This window comes from Magnusiomyces paraingens (genome assembly GCF_902498895.1).
Source record: "Magnusiomyces paraingens strain CBS 517.90 genome assembly, contig: contig3, whole genome shotgun sequence".
NCBI classification, from domain to species: Eukaryota; Fungi; Ascomycota; class Dipodascomycetes; order Dipodascales; family Dipodascaceae; genus Magnusiomyces; species Magnusiomyces paraingens.
This window is the reverse complement of record NW_022474069.1, coordinates 2,997,501-3,017,500: the sequence shown is the minus strand read 5'-3', so window position 1 is coordinate 3,017,500 and position 20,000 is coordinate 2,997,501. Positions and strand designations below refer to the sequence as shown.

The following is a 20,000-nucleotide window of genomic DNA, read 5'->3' as shown; positions in this document are numbered from 1 at the left end:
GACCATTTGCGAGCAAATCGGACAGGGTGCTTATGGCGTGGTGCATCTGGCGCGTCGAGAAGATGGGACTCCGTTGGCAGCTAAAATCTTAAGTTCATCGCGTGTCTCCAAAGACATGGTGGACTCAATCATGCACGAAGTGCAACTTTTGCGTAACCTGGTTCATCGCAACATTGTCAAGTATATTGGTTATATAAAAACCAGTGGCCGACTGTGCATTTTACTAGAGTACTGCGAAGCAGGCTCTTTAGGTGCCATGTGCAAAAAATATGGCGGAATTCCAGAAGAACTCGCAGCCCCATATGTTGCCCAAGTCCTCGAAGGACTTGCATATCTTCACGAACAGGGCATCATTCACAGAGACATCAAAGGTGATAATATTTTAATGACACGCGACGGAATTGTTAAACTAGCAGATTTTGGTGTGGCAACTCGAGCATCCAAAATGGGCCGTAACGAAACGGTTGTTGGTACCCCTCATTGGATGGCACCGGAAATTATAGAAATGAAGGGTGCAATCAGCGCTACAGATATTTGGAGTCTGGGTTCTACCGTCATTGAACTGCTCACAGGAAACCCTCCATACTGTGAAAAGGGGTCCATGGCCACGGCATATTCCATTGTAACAGATGATCATCCGCCTTTACCACCAGGCATTTCCGATGCCGCAAAGGAGTTTCTCATGGAGTGCTTTAAAAAGGAGCCCACAATGCGACCTTCAGCCCGCCGTCTGTTAAAACATTCGTGGATCACAGCTCATGTCAAGAGTAATAACGCTCAAGCAAAGTATGATGATGCAGTCAAGTCGGTTCAAGACTGGAATAAGGCCATTAGACAGACAAAAACAGCAGCAGATGAAGAGGATGATGACAGATACGATGACGATGACAATGACGAAGAACTTATAAAACATACTCCAACAACTGCAGCTAATACCAACAATAACCCTAATTTTTTGAGGGACTCGGATGATGATACCTGGACAGAGGATTTCCCAGATTTCCCTGAAGATTTTACTGCTAAACTTCAAAGTTATCAAAAACGCGTCAAGCATCAAGGCGGATCGACCTCGCCAGGTTTGCCTGTTGTGACAGGAGCCACTGCATCACCAGTAATTCCGGCTCCAGCAGCTCGCAACAATACATCGCGGGATTCAATTCTTGGTGAAAACTCGCCCCATCGCGAATCGGGTGACTCAGACAACTTTTCAGATCTTGAGGGTGATATTGACATTACTAAACTGCAGCTACGCAAACCCCCCCGTGGATCCAAACTTTCCAGAATCCACAGCATAACCAAAAACAACAACAACAACAACAACAACAACAGCAACAGCAACAGCAACAGCAACAGCAACAGCAACAGCAACAGCAACAGCAACAGCAACAGCAACAGCAACAACAACAGCATCACCATGTTGCCACACCGTCACCACCATTGCTACCGCCACTACCACTACTACTGCCCAGCAGACGTACACTCCCCAAAATCATCTCATCAGACGAATCCGATCTTGAAATTAATGATGACGATGACGAAGCTACAGAACCCCCACCAAATCTCGAAGATAAAGTCCATATGCGCCTTTTGGCAGAAGCTGCCACCCAAGTTTCGGCAATTGTCACAGAGCTGCGCGCACCTCCGCCCTCAGAGGAAGTCTTGTCGCAGCAGCTCGATACACTTATTAATGTGCTTGCCGCACACCCCAGCGCTCGCGCAGGTCTCGTCAAGGCTAATGCACTACTTCCATTATTAGAACTCCTCAGACTGTACGCAGACAATACGCGTGTCCAGATGCAGGTCCTGGACCTGCTTGCATTACTGGCCGGCGTCAGCACGCTGCTGCTTGAAAAACTATGTCTCCTTGGTGGTGTGCCTCTTTTGCTGGCGGCTGCATCCCAGGAAAATGCAGCACCTATAAGGTATAAGGCTGCTGCTGTTCTTGAGCGTCTCATTAATCCGCCAGCAAAGCTCCCTGTGGATATTTTACTTTCCGGCGGTGGACTCCATATTTTTGCACAACTAGTTGCTGAAGACTGTGACGCACATGAGTCTCTTGTTCAGCTCGGTATTCGTGGCATCTCCGCTATCTTAAGCGTCGAGGGCTCACGTATGAGTGACGAGATTGGCGTACAGCTAGCTCAGCATGAGATTGTCGGATCACTTGTTTTCGCCATTTACTTTTTCCTAGACCGCAAGCAATCGGGTCTAGTCGATACCTTGATGACATTTTTTACAGCCTTTTCACGCATGAGCGGATACGTTAAGGAAACCCTTGTCAGTATTACAATTGTCCGTGAACTTTTCAAACTCTACCGCCGGTTGGAAAATCAAAAACACAGATTACAAGTTCTAAAGTTTCTCAAGTCAGCATCGATGGCGCCAAAGACCCTCGACACGCTCCAAAGTGCACGTGTCATGGATTTCCTCGTCTTGGTTTTACGCGAGTCTTCATCTCTGCGTAGCGGCTCAAACTTTCAGTCCGTGGCAGAGCAAATTCTCCCTCTCTACGAAAACTTATGTAGGCTATCCCCCCCGCGCCAGGAGGAAATGATTACTTCGGGTGCAACACCTCTCGTCCTGGCTGCTGCTCGATGTTCTCCAGCTCTTCGCGAAACCTGCGCTGCTATTCTTTCTGGTATGCCTTCTATTCGCCGCAGTTCCCGCAAGCTACTTCTACACGACGGCGTCCTCCAGTTTTTCCTCACCTATGCAGACGATACTACAGCTGCCCAAGCCACTGCCTACGACGTCATTGCAGCGTGGCTTTCAGATGACGCCCCAGGAGCCGAGCCATTGCTTCTTGCAGATGCAAACACGCGTGCTCTTGTGCGTGGTCTTGCGGGTGCTACTGTCGCTACAGTTTTTGAGTACTTTTTCGACATGATTACAACGTCACGCCGACTGTGTACAAAAGTGGCTCGTCTACGCGATTTTTACACGGTACTCTGTGCGTGCCTTGACCGCCCGAGGCCTCTGGCTGGCATTATGCAACTTAAAATTGTGCGTGCCATTGTTGAGTATGCTGAAACTGCTACTGGTGGAACTATAACTAGTAGCATTGAAGATGAGCATGCCGCTGCCGATGTTGAAGATAGCCTATGGGATACTGTGCGTGCACGGTGCGACGAGTCTGGGCTTCGAGCTGCTATTGAGCAACTTGCAGCTCGCGAGGGTCAAGTTGTTATTAGTGAGTTGGCAAAGGAAGTAGTTGCTAGACTTGGTTGTGCAGTGCCCTCGACCGCCTCTATTTCAGTCGGACCTAACTGGATCCGCCGTACTTCGTCTCAAAGCAGCAACGGTACGTCTAGCCATATCCAACTGACTCGTGCGTCCAGTGTTTCGTCGTCATCGCGTGGGTCTTACCCAAGCCCTGGGAGCAGCGGCAATGGAAGTGCAGGAACTGGCCACAGACGACAACGGTCTGTGGGCCAGGGTGTCAATGGTATCAATGGTAGTAGTGGCGGCAGCAATAACTTTAGCAGCATGCTTCCACCTATTGAGCCTACGCCATTACTGGTACCGTTTGACGGGTTTGATGGCAAGTCTGCTGGGCTTATTTTGCCAACGTCCAAATCGGGTCTTGGATTAGCAGCATCAGGGCGCGGTAGTAGCAGTAGCAGCAACAGCAGTAGTACAAGCAGTGCAAGTAGCAATGGTGGTCGGGCGCCGTCACCAGAATTACGTCCAAGTCTGCGCTCCAAAGATATGGGGTTGTCTTCATCTTCTGCCATGGGCATACCGCTGGCTAGTGTGTCTGGGGGGAATGGTGGCAGTGGTAGTGGCATTTCGCTAACACCCACAAAGTCCCTGGGAGCAGGTAATAGCACAAGCAGCGTCATGTTCCGGGATCCATTTGTTCCTGGAACGCCCACGCCACGACGTGCAGGAGGTATTACATCTGGAGGGGCCCATAGTTCTCACGCTGGGCACCTCTCGGGACACGGAGCACATGGTGTGCGCACTGCAGGAAGCAGGCGGAACTCTGCAGCAACAACGGGTGTTGTTTTACCACCATCATTTCCACCATCTCAACCGCCTTCTCCTTCACCGTCGTCATCGCCTTCATTATGTGCTGTGCCGCAGCCATTGATGCCATTTTCAGGTTTGCAGCTTGCTCCACCGCAGAGTCTAAACGGGGCCTCAGGTGCATTACCTTCATTGCCGTCGTCGTCATTTTCAGCTACTCGCCGCAAACCGGCGCACGGACATTCGCATTCATACGCACATGGCCATGCTCGCACACGGTCGCATTCAGGTGCAGCTGCCATTCCACATTCTGTCTCAGTTAATACAGGGCTTGATGCACTTTTATCAGGCAAGGGGAGCATGAGTGGTAGTAGCGCAGCCAAGCGTGGAGATAGCTTACTTGCGGAGGGCATTAAGGAAGAGTCTGTATTTTGAGCAGAGGGGAAGTTGTAGTAGATTGGTGTAGTGTAGATTTCTTTTTTTTTTTTTTTTTTGGTAATGCCCTATAGTGTACAATAATGACTTTCTTTTTTTTTTTTTTTTTTTTTTTTTGATAACTGATTTCTTGTTTGAGGAAGTCTCAGACGTAGAACATCGGTAAGAAGTTTTCGAGGTCGTCAAAAAATTCAAAAAATTTAATAAAAAAATAAAAAACCAAAAAACCAAACAACTAAATAACTAAACAGCCGTACTATTTATACGGCTGAATTTTTTTTTTTTTTTTTCAACTATCACCTTATCACCTTATCACACACAACTCTGCTGCTGTCATACATAATTATTATAATAATACAAAAACCCATATTGTACTTTTAATTCTCTTCAAAAAATAAAAAAAAAACCCATTTTTTTTATTTTTATTTTTATTTTTATTTTATTTTTCTGTTTTCTGGTTTTTTTCAAAGCTATGTATATATATATATAGTCTTAGAAGTTTGGCCGATTTTCTGTCTTTTTTATTTATTTATTTATTTATTTTTTTTTGAAAATTCAATTCCTCAAAGTAACTTGTAAATATTAATAATAATTAGTATTTTTTATTGTATATAAAAGAACTTCTCTAAAGCTCTTTTCCTCCTCCAAATATATATATATATATATATATATGCTTAATAAAAAAAAAAGAATAATAAAAAAAAAGATTATGCAAGCATTTTAATGCCAAATTATACATTTATATAAACTCAAACCCAACCTATGGCGAGTTGATCCAACTAACGATTGTAGTAAAGGTAGTGTAAAACATGGCTACAAAGCCAAAAATGATTAGCGCCAAATCAAAGGCCTTAGCAGAGGTAGTTGATGCCACGCCCTTAAGGTGAAGTAACGGGGGGTAGATATACCCGAGGGGGATGCAAGCAAAGGAACCAATAAGGGCGACAAATCTGTCCAAATCGTCTGCGCCTCCCCATGCAATAAAAGCAGTCAAAAATACAAGACAGAACCGAAATACATTTTTTTGCCACTTGATGCGTACATTGTACTTTCCCGAGCGAACAAACAAACCATTTTCGAGAATACGAATGGCAGGGAAGAGTTGCAATGGTGTTGAAAGCAAAATGGCAAGCGAGTAGAGTAACTGAATGAAATTGACAAATTTGGAGTCTTGAGGCAGATTTAAAATAACAACTGTCTTCACGTCAGAGCCATAAGCAGCATAAGATAATGCGCCCATGGATACGAAAATAACAGTGATACCAATCATGACACCACCAAGAACATAGGGGAACTTTTGTGGCTGCTTCATGGATTCTTGGATAGGGATAATCAAACCAATACCCTCAAAAGTGAAAATGGCTGTGCCAATGAAGAGGGTCCAATCGCGGGGGTTAAACAGCTTAACATCGGAGATGCCGTTACGGGCGAGGGTAAGGCCGCCCCAGTAGTAGAGATATAAGAGACCAAGGAGAATGAAAAAGTCAGCAACAAGAGCCGTTCCAGACAGCTTTGCAATGTTGCGAATCATGGAAAGCGGGAGGAAGATAAGAAGTTGAAGGAAAATGAGTTGCTCGATATTGACGAGCGTTTGATTATTAGTGACAGCAAGAATAAGGGCCTGAAGGTTTTCCGAGGTAAAGACAATGTAAGCCGATGCAAAGCCAATTTGGGAGAGCACGAGAGATGAGAGAATGAGATTACGCATTTTGGGTCCAAAGAGGGCGCCGCCGATATCACCAAAAGATGAGACGCCGACGGCCTTACGGGACTGCAACAGGAGGACGAAGCAGACCTGGGACAGAATGGCAACAAAAACAAGCGCAAGAGACGAAAATAAAATGCCACCATTGAAAAAGGCCTTGGGCAAAAAGAGCACACCTGTGCCCACAAAGCTTTTAAGAAGAAGCAGCACTGCTTTGGTGATGGTCGCGTTTGCCTTCTGCTTGTGGTGGTGGTGGTGAGTGCGGCGCTCACGGGAGGGAAGTAGCGCCGTGTCCTCGGTGGGTTGCCCGTTGCCTTCGTCCTCCTCATCCGTAGCGCCTGAGCCAGAAGGTGCTGTGCTTTGGAAATCTTCATCCGTATATTCATCATCGTCGTCCTCCAGTTCTTCACCAGCAAAGTGGCCATAGATGCTTAAAAATTCAATAAAGTTTCTAGTCAAAAAGGTTGGCGGGTGTACTTGTTTCTGGTCTTGCGCACGTTTGGCAATAAAGTTACGGCGGAACCCGCCAGGCACTTTAATGTTGACATTTTCTGGGTCCACGGGCCGGGGCATATCAAACGACTTGGCACGTGTACGTGTCTTGTTTGCGATTGAGTCGGGTTCATGGTCACGTTGCCACTTATAAAGCTGGCGGGTAATGTCACCTCCTTGAAGACGCAGCGAGTCAAATTGTTCATCTGGATCACCCGTGGCATCGTAATAGCTGCTGCTTCCAGCCCCAGTCGGGGTAGTACCAAACATGTTGCTTCCTGTTCGTGACCGGTTACTATTACTATTATTAATGTTGATATTGTTTGAAAACGATCCAGAAAGTCCATTATTGGTGCGATATGAAGAGGAAATATCATCTTCATTGACTAAATGACGGCCCACCACACGCACAAGTTCAGGGTCTGGGTTCTCAATGTTGAGAGAGTAGACTGAAGGAGTTGAGCTTCGTGGGGGTTGTTGGTTTTGTGCACCAGGAATGGCTGTAGGGCCATTGTGAAGTAATGAAGTTTGAGGAGAAGTTCCAAAGTCAGGAATAGCCAAAGATGAGTGTGATGGTCTTCTAGATGAGACGACTGAAGAGGTAAATGGGTTAGCGAGACTACGGACGCTGGGGGACCCGACAGGTGATGCGCTTGCTAGTCGGACGGCCGACTGCCGAAAGGGAGACTCAGCCAGGTTTTGGTTTGATTGGCGTCTATTTCGGTTTGAGCCTGGAGTATTTATAGATCGAGGAGAAGCCATTTCAAAAAAAGTTCGGATCTTTTTATAAAGAAGAGGTGTTCCGAACGGGTGATGGTGGTGGTTGTTGTTGTAGTTGTGTAGTAGTTGTTTTAATTGATAAGGGTTTGTGTGTGTGTGTGTGTGTGTGTGTATATTGTAGTACTAACAAGTGTATATATATATATATATATATATATTTTTTTTGGTGGTGGTGGTGGTGGTGGTTTGAAAGAAAAGAAAGAATTTTTTTTTTTAAAAGTGGAAGGTCCACCAAGGCAGGGTAACTACTTAAAGCCGTGCTTTTAAGTATATTTCAGAATAATAACAAATATATGAGTCTGCGGCGCAAGTTCCGAAAGTCTCAAACATGCATTGTTGCAAAAACATACCGGGACAACCAAAGAACCGAAAAAAATCGTTTTTTATTCTAAAGTTTATAAATTGTTTATATAAAGTTAAAGTTATATAGGATAAAGAAGAAAAAACAAACATTAGAATATATAAATTAGTTTATTAAGCGAAGAAACAACAAAAAAATAAAAACAAACAAAAATGTTAAAAAAAAAAATACACTTTATAAACTACAGGCGCCGACCCGGGACTAAAGTAAAAAGAACAATAAAACACGCCGCTACAATGACAATAACAGCTGCCACAAATAACGCACGCTTTATTAGTAACTGGCGAACATAAGGCTCACGAATGCGAATCATTTTGCCAGGCCCAGTCTCAGAATACCCCAGTAACGCCAGAATTGGGTCAAGGTTATAAAGCCCAGACATTATACCATAAACAGCAAATGCAAATGGGATAATAAGATAAATTCTATCTGATTTAGGTTTCCAATCAAGGAAAATTAAAATAAACCCAGTCCAAAATGCAGCAAATGTCGACAACAAGCCAATGACCAGCCGGACAATGGAACCAAACGGAGTGGTATTACCTAAAGCCTTGGCCACAAGAAAACTGCGAAAGGCCTCGCGCTGCATGGCCTGAAACACGTACTCACGGGCCTCATCAAAAACTTCTGGGTCATCGCGACCTTCCACCTCAATTGCATGTCGCACCAACCGCATGATGCGCTGCGGTAGTACAATCTCGCGCTCAGCACCAGGAATAAAGTACGTCACCAATATAAAATGTGTGGATTGTTTAATATCGTTACGCGTCACAAAACTTGACGAGTTGGAATGTGGCTCAAATGATCGCTCCGGCACTGCCGGTGCTTGATGTCGCATAGAGTCATCATGGGTATTTGAGATTGTGGAATGTATTGGACCATGTGTGCCTGGTGGGTGCAAAGAAGAAGAAGAACCAGCAACCATTTCGTCCATTATTATCGACCTCCCATCTCCAAGAGATGATGCTCGCGATGACTGTCTATGTAATAGATGTTGCTGTTGTTGTTGTTGAGGCGTACGAGGAGTAGAAAAAGGACCCGCTTGGGCACCTGTTGTTGAAGAAGTAACACCCCGGGGGACTCGTGGAAGCACTCCACCACTATTATCATGGAGTAGGGGGGACATTGTATTCACTTGTAGTCGAGGATCTTGTGGTGCGGGTGTGTTTATCATATGTGGAATGATGGAGGCGGATGCTGCGGCTGGAGGAAGAGGAGGAGGAGTGGAGACCGAATAGAACGATTCATTATTATAATTGTTATTGTTATTGTTATTATGAGGAGCTTCGAAAAGATCGTCGTCGTCGTCGTCGTCGTCGTCGTAGTCAACGTGAGACCCGGTATGGATCCGATGTAGATACTGATGTTGTTGTTGAAACGCGTGGTCTGAGTTACGCTTTTCATCCAGTAACGCGTTGGAGTTGCGTGCAGAGTCAGACCCCCCTGAGGCAGTTGCTGCAGCCACAACCGAGTCCGACATGACTACACGAATAGGTGAACCTGAAAGCCGACGCTTTTCTTGAGCCCATGCGGCAGCCATTGCGCTAGTATTGGGAGGATGCAAGTGATATGAGCTTCTGTTTGTTGGTGTGCTAGGTGTGCTGGGCTGTGGCAGCTGCTGGGACTGTTGAAGTAATGCTGATGGAGGCTGCTGGAGTTTATCTTCTTGTCCTTCATATCCTTCCTGTTCTTTAGGATTCATATTTTCTAAAAGAGCTGATAATCGTGAGAGATTGCCCTGGTTCCCATCAACCTCTTCACCACGCAAAAAGGCAGAGAGTCGACGCGAGTCCGTGTCGTCTAAAGTACCGTCTTGAATAAGGTTGTCGAGTAGCACTGAAGATGTTCGTGAAGACGAGGGGTCACGTTCAGATGCTAATAGCGATTGGCGTAAACCACGAACATAGTTTCTGCAGAGAGATAAGTGTTTGACGACATCAAGCCAAAAATCAAGGTACTCAACACCTCTATATTGTTCGCGCATGAAAACATAAAAGGACCAGAGATCGACCGGAGCACGCGTCCGAAGGTTGAGTACTTCAAAAAGCGTTGGTAAACGGTCGCGCACACCGCCCGAGTCGTCACCAAAAGTACTATGGTGAGTATTGTGTTGGTCAAAGGGCATTTGGTGGTGGTGGTGGTGGTGGTGGTGGTGGTGGGTTTGAATAGATTGTATGTATTATTTATATATATATATATGTGTGAATGTAAAAAAAGGTAGGCTGGCAATGAAAAAAAAAAAAAAAAAAAAAAAAAAAGGCTGGTGATTTTTTAATTTTTTAATTTTTTAATTTTTTAATTTTTTAATTTTTTAATTTTTTTTTTTTTTTTTAGGCTGTTAAAAATAACAATTAAAGGAGGTTTTGGAATGTTTGTTTCTCTATGTGGTAACGGTTTTCGTCGCCCTGGGTGGTAGTGGTAGTGGTAGTAGTAGTAGTAGTTTGTTAGTGTAACAGTGTTGTAATAAAAAATAAAATGTAATAATAAATGATGTCATTATGTGTCAATGTTTAGTAATCATTAATAATAATAACGTAAAAAACACGTTACGCGTTTATTTAATTATTTACGCGTTTATTTATTTTTATTATTAAGTGCTTATTAATACTCGGGGACATTAACATCGGGGAGGTTTTTTTTTTTTAATATAAAAAAAAAAAATAATAATAAATAATAAAGTAAACAACAAATCAATCAAAACAAACAAATCAAAACAAACAAACAAATCAGGAAGGTTCCCTTTTTAATATAAATAAATATATATATAAAAAAAAAAAAAACTATTTAAACTCTCTCCAAAGTATCTTTCTTTCCTTTTATTTATTTAATTTTATCTTCAATTCTTTTATTCTAAACTTTCATCTTTATACCATCATTCTTCATATAATAATAATAATAATAATAATAATAATAATAATAATAATAATACATTAAAAATGTTTGAAGCAAAACTTAACGAAGCTAGTGTCTTTAAGAAGGTAAGAAGCCCTTTGTCTCACCATTGACTTCTCATTTTTAAATATAACTAACATTAAACTCTATAGATTGTCGAATCAGTCAAAGATGGCTTCAAGAACTGTAACTTTGACTGCTCAGAAGAAGGTATCTCAATGGAATCCATGGACGATGCACACATTGCTCTCGTTTCCATGAAACTTGGAGTCGAAGCCTTTTCATCATACCGCTGCGACCGCTCTATTTCCCTCGGTCTTAACATTGAGTCTCTCCTTAAAGTTCTCAGAACTGCTAACAATAATGATGTTCTTACCATGCGCGCAGAAGACGACGGAGATCTACTCACCCTTGTTTTTGAAGACTCTTCTAACCCAGACCGTATCTCTGAATACAATCTCAAGCTTCTAAACATTGACCAGGAACACATGTCTATCCCCGAGCAAGAGTACACTGCCACTGTTACTCTCCCCTCCTCTGAATACCAGCGCATTATTCGTGACTTGACCCAGCTTGGTGATTCAATTACCATCGACGCTGCTAAGGATGGTGTCCGCTTCACTGCCGAAGGTGACATTGGCTCTGGCTCTGTCTCTCTTAAGGCAAACACCAATGTTGGTGAAGATGAAAAGTCTATTGACATTGCTGTTGAAGAACCAGTTGCTTTGGGCTTTAACTCCAAATACTTGACTCAGACTTGTAAGGCTGCTCCTCTGGCGCCCCGTGTCTCTCTCAACATGTGCAAGCGTATTCCTATCTTTATTTCATACAAGCTGCAAGCCGGTCACTTTAGCTTTTTCCTGGCACCACAAATTAGTGAAGGTGATGAGGAAGACGATGAAGATGAAGATTAATGAACCAAAAAAAAAAAAAAAAAAAAAATTGTAGAGACTGAGTCTCTATATGTGATGATTTTGTTATGCCCCCCCTCTGTAATAATATAATTTTTTTTTAATTTGAACCAACGTTGAACTAAAAAGATTTTAAAAATAGGAATCAAGAATTTGTCTTTTTTTTTTATTCAAGAGATAAAAATACATAAAATATTGATATTAATTCAATTTTTTTTTTTTTTTTTTTTTTTTTGCTCTTGTTGTAGAACTGTCCGTTTTTCACAATATACTTTTTTTATTTCAACACAACTTTTTCATTTCCAATAGCCCTAAAATAATTTCTAATGCCAGTTGACTTGAAATATGAAAAATCTCTTTTTCTTCTCTTTTTCTTTTTCTTTTTTTTTTTTCTTTCAGCAAAGACCATTCTAATAAACTGAGTATTATTATTTCCCGAGCTCCATACTTGCAGTTGTAGTTCTCTTATTCAATAGAAAAATTTTAAAAATATGAAACAAAGTTATTAATGTTTTTGATCAATGAAAATATTTTATTTATTTGCATTTATTTGACATTTAAAAATATAAAAAAAAGTAAAAGTTTTGTTATATCAAATAAAACATTAACCATAATATTTTAAATTCCTTTTTATTTTATATCATGTGATCGGCAATAGTTTAGTGGCTAGAATTTCCGCCTGTCAGCATAATAAAGCAGCACGCGGGGGACCGGGGTTCAATTCCCCGTTGCCGAGTAATCTTTTTTTTGTTAAACTTAAAAACTTTTTATTAAAAAATATATATATATATATATAAAGTGTACATTTCAGAACGCTTATATTAAATCTGATCCCTCCCTCCCCTAAAAGCCGCTCTGATTCAGACATTTTTGCTTTCTCTCATTTTTGGCTGGAAGTTTGTTTCTATTTTTTTTTTTTTTTTTTTTTTTTTTTTTTTTTTTCTCTCCTTCCTAAAAGTTCCCACAATAATCCTTCTTCATCATCATCTAGTCATATCATCTCTCTCATAATGCCACCGCCTAAGCGGAAAGAGAAATGGCACAACCCTCCTACAAATAATGACCTCCTCAATGACCTTTATGCATCAACCCGCTCTGTCATCCATGCCCGTCCGAAATCCCGCATGGTCTCTCCACCTTTCCCACGTAGGTCTCAGCAGCAATCCCAGCCGCAGCAGCCGCAGCATCATCATCATCAACAGCAGCCGCAGCAGCGATCGCAACCAAAGCCTCGACCTGCATCTTCTTCCTCAAATTCCATGACAAAAAGACCTGACCCAAAAATTGGTCTACGTTACGATGGCTCTGGAACTCCAATTCCAACCCAGTACATGTCTTTACTCAGCCAAACCCTCCGAGAACAACAACTTGTGGCTGCTGTCAATGGTGGCAGACAAGCTTTTGTCAACTCGCCGCAAAGATCGGCCGGACCAATAACTTCAAGAAACAGATCAAAAACAGCACCTCCGCTGCCGTCAACAAAATCAGTAGACTCTTCTAGTAAACCAAAACTTCCATCATCGGCACGCAAAAAACGTGGAGAGCAACTCAATATTAAGCTACCACAGCCAATACCCAAGAAAACCACTGTTTTGGAGGACTATGAGAAAAATGAAAAGGAAGAAAAAGATGAAGATGAAGGAGAAGATGAATCGGACGAAGAGGAAATCGAATGGGAAGATGTGGCTGCTGAAGCCCAAGAAGATGAAGAAGATGACTATGAAGATGAAGAAGATGACGACTCTGGTTCAGACTCGGATACTGCCATAGAACGCAGACGTGCAAAATTTGGTCTCACTGGAAATGACACTTCGGAAAAATCTTCGAAACAAGTCACTCTTGTTATACCAGAAAAAGAAAATACCCAATCCAAATCCTCTAAACGAAACGGCCCAACCACATCTCTTTTACCTCGCGCAGAAAAGGCAACTCGTCTGGCCATTCACAAAATCCATCTTCTTTGTCTTGTTGCCCATGTGGCTCTGAGAAATCACTGGTGTAACGACCGCCGCATCATGGCCGCTTATCGAGGACTTTTACCGCCTTCAGTCATTGACAAAATAGCTCCAACTCAAGATACCCTTAATAAAGTTTGTGAGCGTTATGGTCAAAGTTCAGCTGATCTTATTCTTTCTCGAAAACTAATGGACGGTCTGAGATATGCAATGTCAGCATGGAATGGTTCTGCTGCTTATTCACGTCGTCCCTCCGATTCGGTCAGACCTTTGCGTGGCACAGGCTTCAAAACAGCACTTGATCGTGGAATCAAATTAGTATCATGGGCAGACATCAACAAACCCGACAGAATCGTGGAAAGTAAAATGGACAAGGAAAAGTTTGTCAAAAATCTTACTAAACGTTTTCGTGGATCAAGAGACCTTGCAGCTCAGGGGTTCACTGCGCTACTGCGATCTATTGGGCTTGATGCACGCTTGGTTTGCTCTCTTCAGCCGTTAGATTTTACTTCAAATGTTCCCATTGAAAATGATGGTGAATTTTCTGGCCCAGCAAACAACATTTGCAGTGCTTATCCTGTTTATTGGACCGAAGTATGGGATCCATATGCGCGCCATTGGATTTCTGTTGACCCTATTGTTCTCCAAATTATTGAAACAGCTACCTTGCGCAGGAAATCCAAATTTGAACCTCCTTTAAAAGACCCGGCAAACTCGCTTCGTTATGTTCTTGCTTTTGATCCTGATGGTCGTGCAACTGATGTCACTCGACGATATGCGTATTGGTATAATGCAAAAACTAATAAAAAGCGCGTGACAGTAACACCTGAGGGCCGGATTTGGTGGGCTCGAGCTATGGCTCTTTATAAAAGATGGAATCTAAGAGTATGTTTGGTATCTTTGTTATTCGTCTCAACTAACTTATTTTTAATTTTTAATTTTTTTTTTTTTTTTTTTTTTTTTAGGAACGAGATGTGCTTGAAGCAAAAGAAATGCAAGACAGAAACGAGGGAGAAGAACTGCCGTCCAAGCTTGGTGATTTTAAAGACCACCCAGTATATGTGCTTGAGCGGTTTATTCGCTCGGATCAAGTTATTGAACCCAAAATACCCTGTGGAACTCTTGCTTTAAAGAAAAGTGGTAGAAGCATGGCCACTCCCATTTTTAACAACTCGTCACGTACAGGAAGTGCCGCATCTCGGGCTGCTGCCAATGCAACAGCAATAACGACTGCACCACCACCACCAAATGTGGAGTATATTTATCCACGTAAGTTTGTCAAAGAGGTCAAGTCTGCACGCACATGGTATCAGCAAGGCCGAGTACTCAAGCTTGGAGCAGCTCCAAAAAAACATATTATACGCAGATCGCTCCAGTCTTTAGGAAGACCAACTCACCGCCGACGCACAGTTCAAAGCGATGAAGATGAAAGCTCTGACGATGATAAAAACATTTTTGACGAGACTAAAGAGGACGATGGCAAAGTTCGTGTTGGACTTTACGCTTATGATCAAACTGAGCTGTACGTCCCGCAACCTATTGGTGAAGATGGGTCTGTTCCACGTAATGCTTATGGTAACATTGACGTTTTTGTTCCTTCCATGATACCCAAGGGTGGTGTGCTTTTGACACAACCGCATATTGAAGTGGCAGCCAAGATTCTGGAAATCGATTATGCACGCGCCATTGTTGGATTTGAGTTTGGTAACGAGGCTTCTTTTGCTTTTAAAGATGGGAATACCGAATCTTTAAGCTTGCGCCCTAAAAAGGGCGCTGTACGTGCTCGTGCTAAACATGGCGGTATAGTTATTTCGGCAAAATACGAAGAAGCAGTCAGAACTGTATATGATGCATTAGTACAAGAGCAAGAAGAAGAGGACCGTCGGCGAGCCATTGCCATGGCACTGTTTCGGTGGCGACGCTATGCCACTGCCTTACGTATCAAGGCTCGACTCAATAAAGAGCATGGTACTGTGGAGGAAGTAGAAGAGAGAGAGCAAGAAGAACACGCGGAAAAGATTCGACGAGTCCAAAGAGATGTCAAAAAAGCTGTGATACAAAAGGATCTTGAAGAGATACCCAAAGAAACACAGCAAGGAAAGGGTGGATTTGTCCATGATGATGAAAATTCTGGTGGTGGCGGCTTTCTTGAAGAAAATAATCAAGATGGTGGTGGTTTTTTACCTGATGATCAAGGTGGATTTGTTCAAGAAATTGATGAGAGTGGTGGTTTTTTGCCTGAAGACCAAAATGAGAGTTTACTACTAAAAAATCAAAATGGTTCTAATTCAGAAATCCAGGGTGGATTTGATCCAGAAGACCGAGAGGAAGTTGTTGAAAAGGAACAAGGCGGGTTTGTTCATGAAGACCAAGGTGGGTTTGTTCATGAAGACCAAGGTGGTTTTATTCAAGAGGACCAAGGTGAGGGTTTCCATGAAGATCAGGGTGGTTTCATTCAAGAAGACCAAGGTGGTTTCATTCAAGAAGACCAAGGTGGTTTCATTCAAGAAGACCAAGGTGGTTTCATTCAAGAAGACCAAGGTGGTTTCATTCAAGAAGACCAAGGTGGTTTTATTCAAGAAGACCAAAATCAAGGTGGCTTTATTGCTGATGATGATACCCAAACTGATCCACCAGTAGCGTTTGACGAAAATAGATTTACTACTACATCGCCATCTTCTGAAGAAGTTACTGAAGAACCACTTAAAGCATCATCACTTACATTTTCAAAAGTATCAATCGTTGCACCTGCACCTTTACGTCCAAAAATCAAAATTCCCAAGTTTGTGGAAGTTAGTGATGCTGACGAGGAAGACGATAGTGATTATGAGTTAGAAAGCTCCAGAAGACCAGTACCTCGAATCAAGTTAGTATTAGGGAATCGGACGTCGAAGGACATTAAAGGCAAAGGTAAACCTCCTTTGCGCGAATCAAGCGAAGAGGATACAGTTAAGAAGGAAGTTATGGCACCTCGTGGAATCAATTGGCTTAGACAAGAACTTGCAGGTAAATCTAAAGAGTCATCAGGATTAAATGAGAAAAAGTCTAATTCAGTGGTTCTTTCAGATAGTGACAGTGATAACAGTGATAGTGTTGATTATGGGTTAGATTTAGCGATACTTCAATCGTTGGAGGAAACAAATGCCAAAGCTAAGAAAGAGTTACCGCCACCATTACCACCACCATTACCATTACCACCTGTTACAAGGAAACCCCCCGTGGAGATGACAAGCAGTGATGAAGAGTTAGAAGCTGCTCGGTTAGAAGAGGAGGCTCGCAGAGAAAGAGGGGAGCTTGATGATGACGATGATGAGTCGCTAAGTGAATCACAGTTACTTGATGCCTATGATGATGATTATGATGATGATGGTGATGATGATTATAATGACAATGATGATTAAAAATAAATAAAAAAATAGACTTTATGATTAGGTTTTTAAAAAGAAACCAAAAAAAAAATTAAAATAAAATAAAATAAAAATTAACATGAAACATAATTGCTATTAAAAAAAAAAAAAAGTTTATAAAAAAGAGTAAATAACTCATTTTTTTTAAAAAAAAAATATTATTATAATCTAGGAAATTCCAGTTTCTGAAGATTTTCAGATTATTTTAATGACATACTTTCTACCAAGGATCAAAAATAAAATTAAAAGTATCTATTTTCTTTTGATAAAAAAAATATTAAATTAAAAAAAAAAAAGTATTTAAAAAAATTATGGTCTCTGGCGGGATCGAACCGCCGATCCTCGCGTATCACAAGGAAGTTGCTTGTTTATTAGCACGATGCCTTAACCAACTGGGCCAAGAGACCTTTGAAAAGTTGTTGTATACTAACATTGAATCACCATTATAAAGTAACTGAACTTTAAAATGTCGCTTAAAAATGCCTAATTTGATTTTTAAATTTTTTATTTTTTTTTTTTTTTTTCAATCTTCATTGTAATTGAGAAATTTTTAGAATAAATTCAAAAAAAAAAGTTATTAAATTATTGTTGTTTTATGGGAGGTGGTCGAACTAAAAGAATATTAAATTTTTTCCTTTTTTAATGGCACTGCAATTCCAACCTTTAAAAAAAATTAAAAAAAAAATTAAAAAAATAAAAAAAAAACAGCTACACTTCTACCAACAAGGACACACTAACAAATGGCAATCCGAGTGCCGACCATCACACCTGACGACTTGCTAGAGTTCCACCGGCGGCATTTCCATGGAGATCCACTGGGACATGTTAAAGAGGTTATTCCTAAAAGTGATGTAGAAAAAGATAAAATAGAGGTTTCTACTGTGGGGACTCTTGTTACCAGCGGTATATGCGAATCTGAAGATGAGGATGATTTAGCAGTAGAAGCAGCAACAGCAGCAACAGCAGCAGCAACAGCAGCAGCAATACCAATTCATCAAACTGAAGATGCTGGCTGCAGTAACAAAACAATTGTGGAATCTACTGAGTCTACTGCAAAGAAGAACAAAAGGACTAAGAACAAGAATAATAAGAATAATAAGAAAAAACGAAGAAAGCCTAATAAAAGACTTGACACAGTTGTGGGACCATCTTCGAGTGGTGGTATTACCAAAGACGTTATTATTTTGGGTGCTGGACCTGCTGAGTTCTCCGCTGCAACAACCTCAGCATGGTCTGGTAGTGGTGGTGATGGTGCTTCTTCTTCTTCTGGTGGTAGTGGTAGTGGCAATGCAACAGTTGTAGGAGCACCATCGCTCCGCTACAAACGGCCATATGGAGCCGTGCAAGCTCGCAACGAGCGCCTGGCGCGCTACATTCGCAGCTCTGCGCCCGACGGCCCATTACAGTACTAAATTCTAAAATAGTAATACCATAATAGTAACAAAATACTAAAATACTAAAATACTAAAATACTAAAATATTAAAATATTAAAATACCAAATACTGAAAACTAATAAAAGAAGCCTTCCCGCACGTGCCGGTTATCGGAATAGCCGCGGGAAAGATGAGGGGCTACCACTCTTTAAATTCTTGGATAACCCTTTTGGGTAACTAAAAAAAAAAAAAAATTTTTATTTAAAAAGTTGGTTTGGTTGGTTGTTTGATTAGCTTATCTATTCATATATATATATATATATATATATATATAAAAGATACTGGTTTATTAAATACAGTAGTATCGATCACCAAAATCACCAAGCCCTGGAGTAATGAATTTATTTTCGTCCAGATTGGCATCAATGCCTCCGGTGATGATCTTGACTTTTGGGTATTTTTCCTGCATTACCTTAATACCTTCTGGGGCCGCTAACAGGTTCAAAAATAAGATCCGTTCCTGTGGGACTCCTCGGTCAATAAGAACTTTAATTGCCATACAAGCAGAACCTCCTGTAGCTAACATGGGGTCAAGGAGGAAAACATAACGACGGCTAATATCATCTGGAAGTTTTTCGTAAAAAAGTTTGGGTAGAGCTGTAGCCTCATCACGTTGAATTAAAATCTTTCCAATTCGTACAGACCGACAACAATCACGTAGTCCTTGTTCCATAGATTCACCAGCACGAACAATGGAAACACCACAGATATGACCATTGAAACGAACACCGGAGTATGAGATGCCTGTAGGTGTGGAAATGGTATGTGGAGAAACAGGCAGCTGGTTGAGACCTTCTTCGACAAGTAGGCGGATGATACGGTCTGCATAGAAGACAAAGTCTGAGCGCGGGGTTGTACGGTCACGGATAATGGTGTAGAGACCGAGTAGCTGATTAGTTTGGGGCAGTACGATGAGCGAAGATGATTCAGAAGACATTTTGATAAGATGTTTTTTTTTTTTTTTTTTTTTTTTTTTGGGGGGGGTTGGAGGATCTTTTAAAATGTATTTGAATGAGTTTTGAATGGATTATATGAAAAGGAGTGGAATGTATAAAGAAAAAAAAAGGTTTTTTTTTTTTTTTTTTACTATTTTAATTATAAGCTTACAGACGGGGGACAGGTGTCCCGTTAGTGGTTGTTGTTGTTGTTGTTGTTGTAGTGGCTAGTGAAAAGTTTGCTCCCATTTAGCCGCTCACAATTTCCCCAGACAGACAGACATACAAACAAACAAACAAACAAACAAACTGATAAGAGATAACCATTTAGGTTTTGTCTAACAGTTTGATTGTATATACATCACATTGGACCTTAACAATATTTTTATGTCCACCCATAAAATAATAACAACAATAACAGATCAACATTTACATTCAAGTCTCAAAATACTAAAACCTTTAATCATCTTTCTTTTCGTATTCTCATTATATAAACACTCTATATTAATACTACTACTACTATTATTCAGTATATATGGACGACCCCTCAGACCTTGACTTGGCCGTCTCATATGCTTCCGAGGGCTGCGATCTAGCACTCTCAAACTCTTCTCCATCATCTGAAAGCATCAAGTCCTCAATACGAGGAAGATTTCCCGCCACATTTTCGTAATCAGGTGGTGACAATGGCACGTCCGAATACCGTGGAGGAACTTCATCATCC

General features: G+C 41.5%; 8 protein-coding genes across 8 annotated transcripts in view; 4 read left to right on the top strand and 4 right to left on the bottom strand.

Annotated features, from left to right (window-relative positions):
• Positions 1-4,404, top strand: part of SAPINGB_P004241 (uncharacterized protein) — a gene marked incomplete at both ends in the record, with an annotated part of 4,576 nt that extends 172 nt beyond the window's left edge. Inside the window, 2 exons of the mRNA XM_031998956.1 lie at positions 2-1,190; positions 1,247-4,404. Of these exons, the coding sequence (XP_031854847.1) occupies positions 2-1,190; positions 1,247-4,404 (4,347 nt within the window). The remainder of the gene's footprint in view (position 1; positions 1,191-1,246) is intronic.
• A 760-nt stretch (positions 4,405-5,164) lies between these two features.
• On the bottom strand, positions 5,165-7,363 carry SAPINGB_P004240 (uncharacterized protein; the record flags this gene model as incomplete). The annotated part of the gene is made up of 1 exon (XM_031998955.1): positions 5,165-7,363. One exon carries the CDS (start codon positions 7,361-7,363, stop codon positions 5,165-5,167), a length of 2,199 nt encoding a protein of 732 aa, XP_031854846.1.
• Positions 7,364-7,923: 560 nt separating this feature from the next.
• On the bottom strand, positions 7,924-9,867 carry SAPINGB_P004239 (uncharacterized protein; the record flags this gene model as incomplete). The annotated part of the gene is made up of 1 exon (XM_031998954.1): positions 7,924-9,867. The coding sequence occupies one exon, from the start codon at positions 9,865-9,867 to the stop codon at positions 7,924-7,926; it is 1,944 nt and encodes a 647-aa protein (XP_031854845.1).
• An 811-nt stretch (positions 9,868-10,678) lies between these two features.
• Positions 10,679-11,548, top strand: SAPINGB_P004238 (uncharacterized protein; the record flags this gene model as incomplete). The annotated part of the gene is made up of 2 exons (XM_031998953.1): positions 10,679-10,720; positions 10,787-11,548. 2 exons carry the CDS (start codon positions 10,679-10,681, stop codon positions 11,546-11,548), a joined length of 804 nt encoding a protein of 267 aa, XP_031854844.1.
• Positions 11,549-12,555: 1,007 nt separating this feature from the next.
• Positions 12,556-16,901, top strand: SAPINGB_P004237 (uncharacterized protein; the record flags this gene model as incomplete). Its single annotated transcript, XM_031998952.1, has 2 exons — positions 12,556-14,385; positions 14,466-16,901. 2 exons carry the CDS (start codon positions 12,556-12,558, stop codon positions 16,899-16,901), a joined length of 4,266 nt encoding a protein of 1,421 aa, XP_031854843.1.
• A 746-nt stretch (positions 16,902-17,647) lies between these two features.
• SAPINGB_P004236 (uncharacterized protein) lies at positions 17,648-18,319 on the top strand (the record flags this gene model as incomplete). The annotated part of the gene is made up of 1 exon (XM_031998951.1): positions 17,648-18,319. One exon carries the CDS (start codon positions 17,648-17,650, stop codon positions 18,317-18,319), a length of 672 nt encoding a protein of 223 aa, XP_031854842.1.
• Positions 18,320-18,630: 311 nt separating this feature from the next.
• On the bottom strand, positions 18,631-19,278 carry SAPINGB_P004235 (uncharacterized protein; the record flags this gene model as incomplete). The annotated part of the gene is made up of 1 exon (XM_031998950.1): positions 18,631-19,278. One exon carries the CDS (start codon positions 19,276-19,278, stop codon positions 18,631-18,633), a length of 648 nt encoding a protein of 215 aa, XP_031854841.1.
• A 520-nt stretch (positions 19,279-19,798) lies between these two features.
• SAPINGB_P004234 (uncharacterized protein) overlaps positions 19,799-20,000 on the bottom strand; it is a gene marked incomplete at both ends in the record, with an annotated part of 2,682 nt that continues 2,480 nt past the window's right edge. Inside the window, one exon of the mRNA XM_031998949.1 lies at positions 19,799-20,000. This exon is cut by the window's right edge and continues 2,480 nt beyond it. Coding sequence (XP_031854840.1) covers positions 19,799-20,000 — 202 coding nt within the window.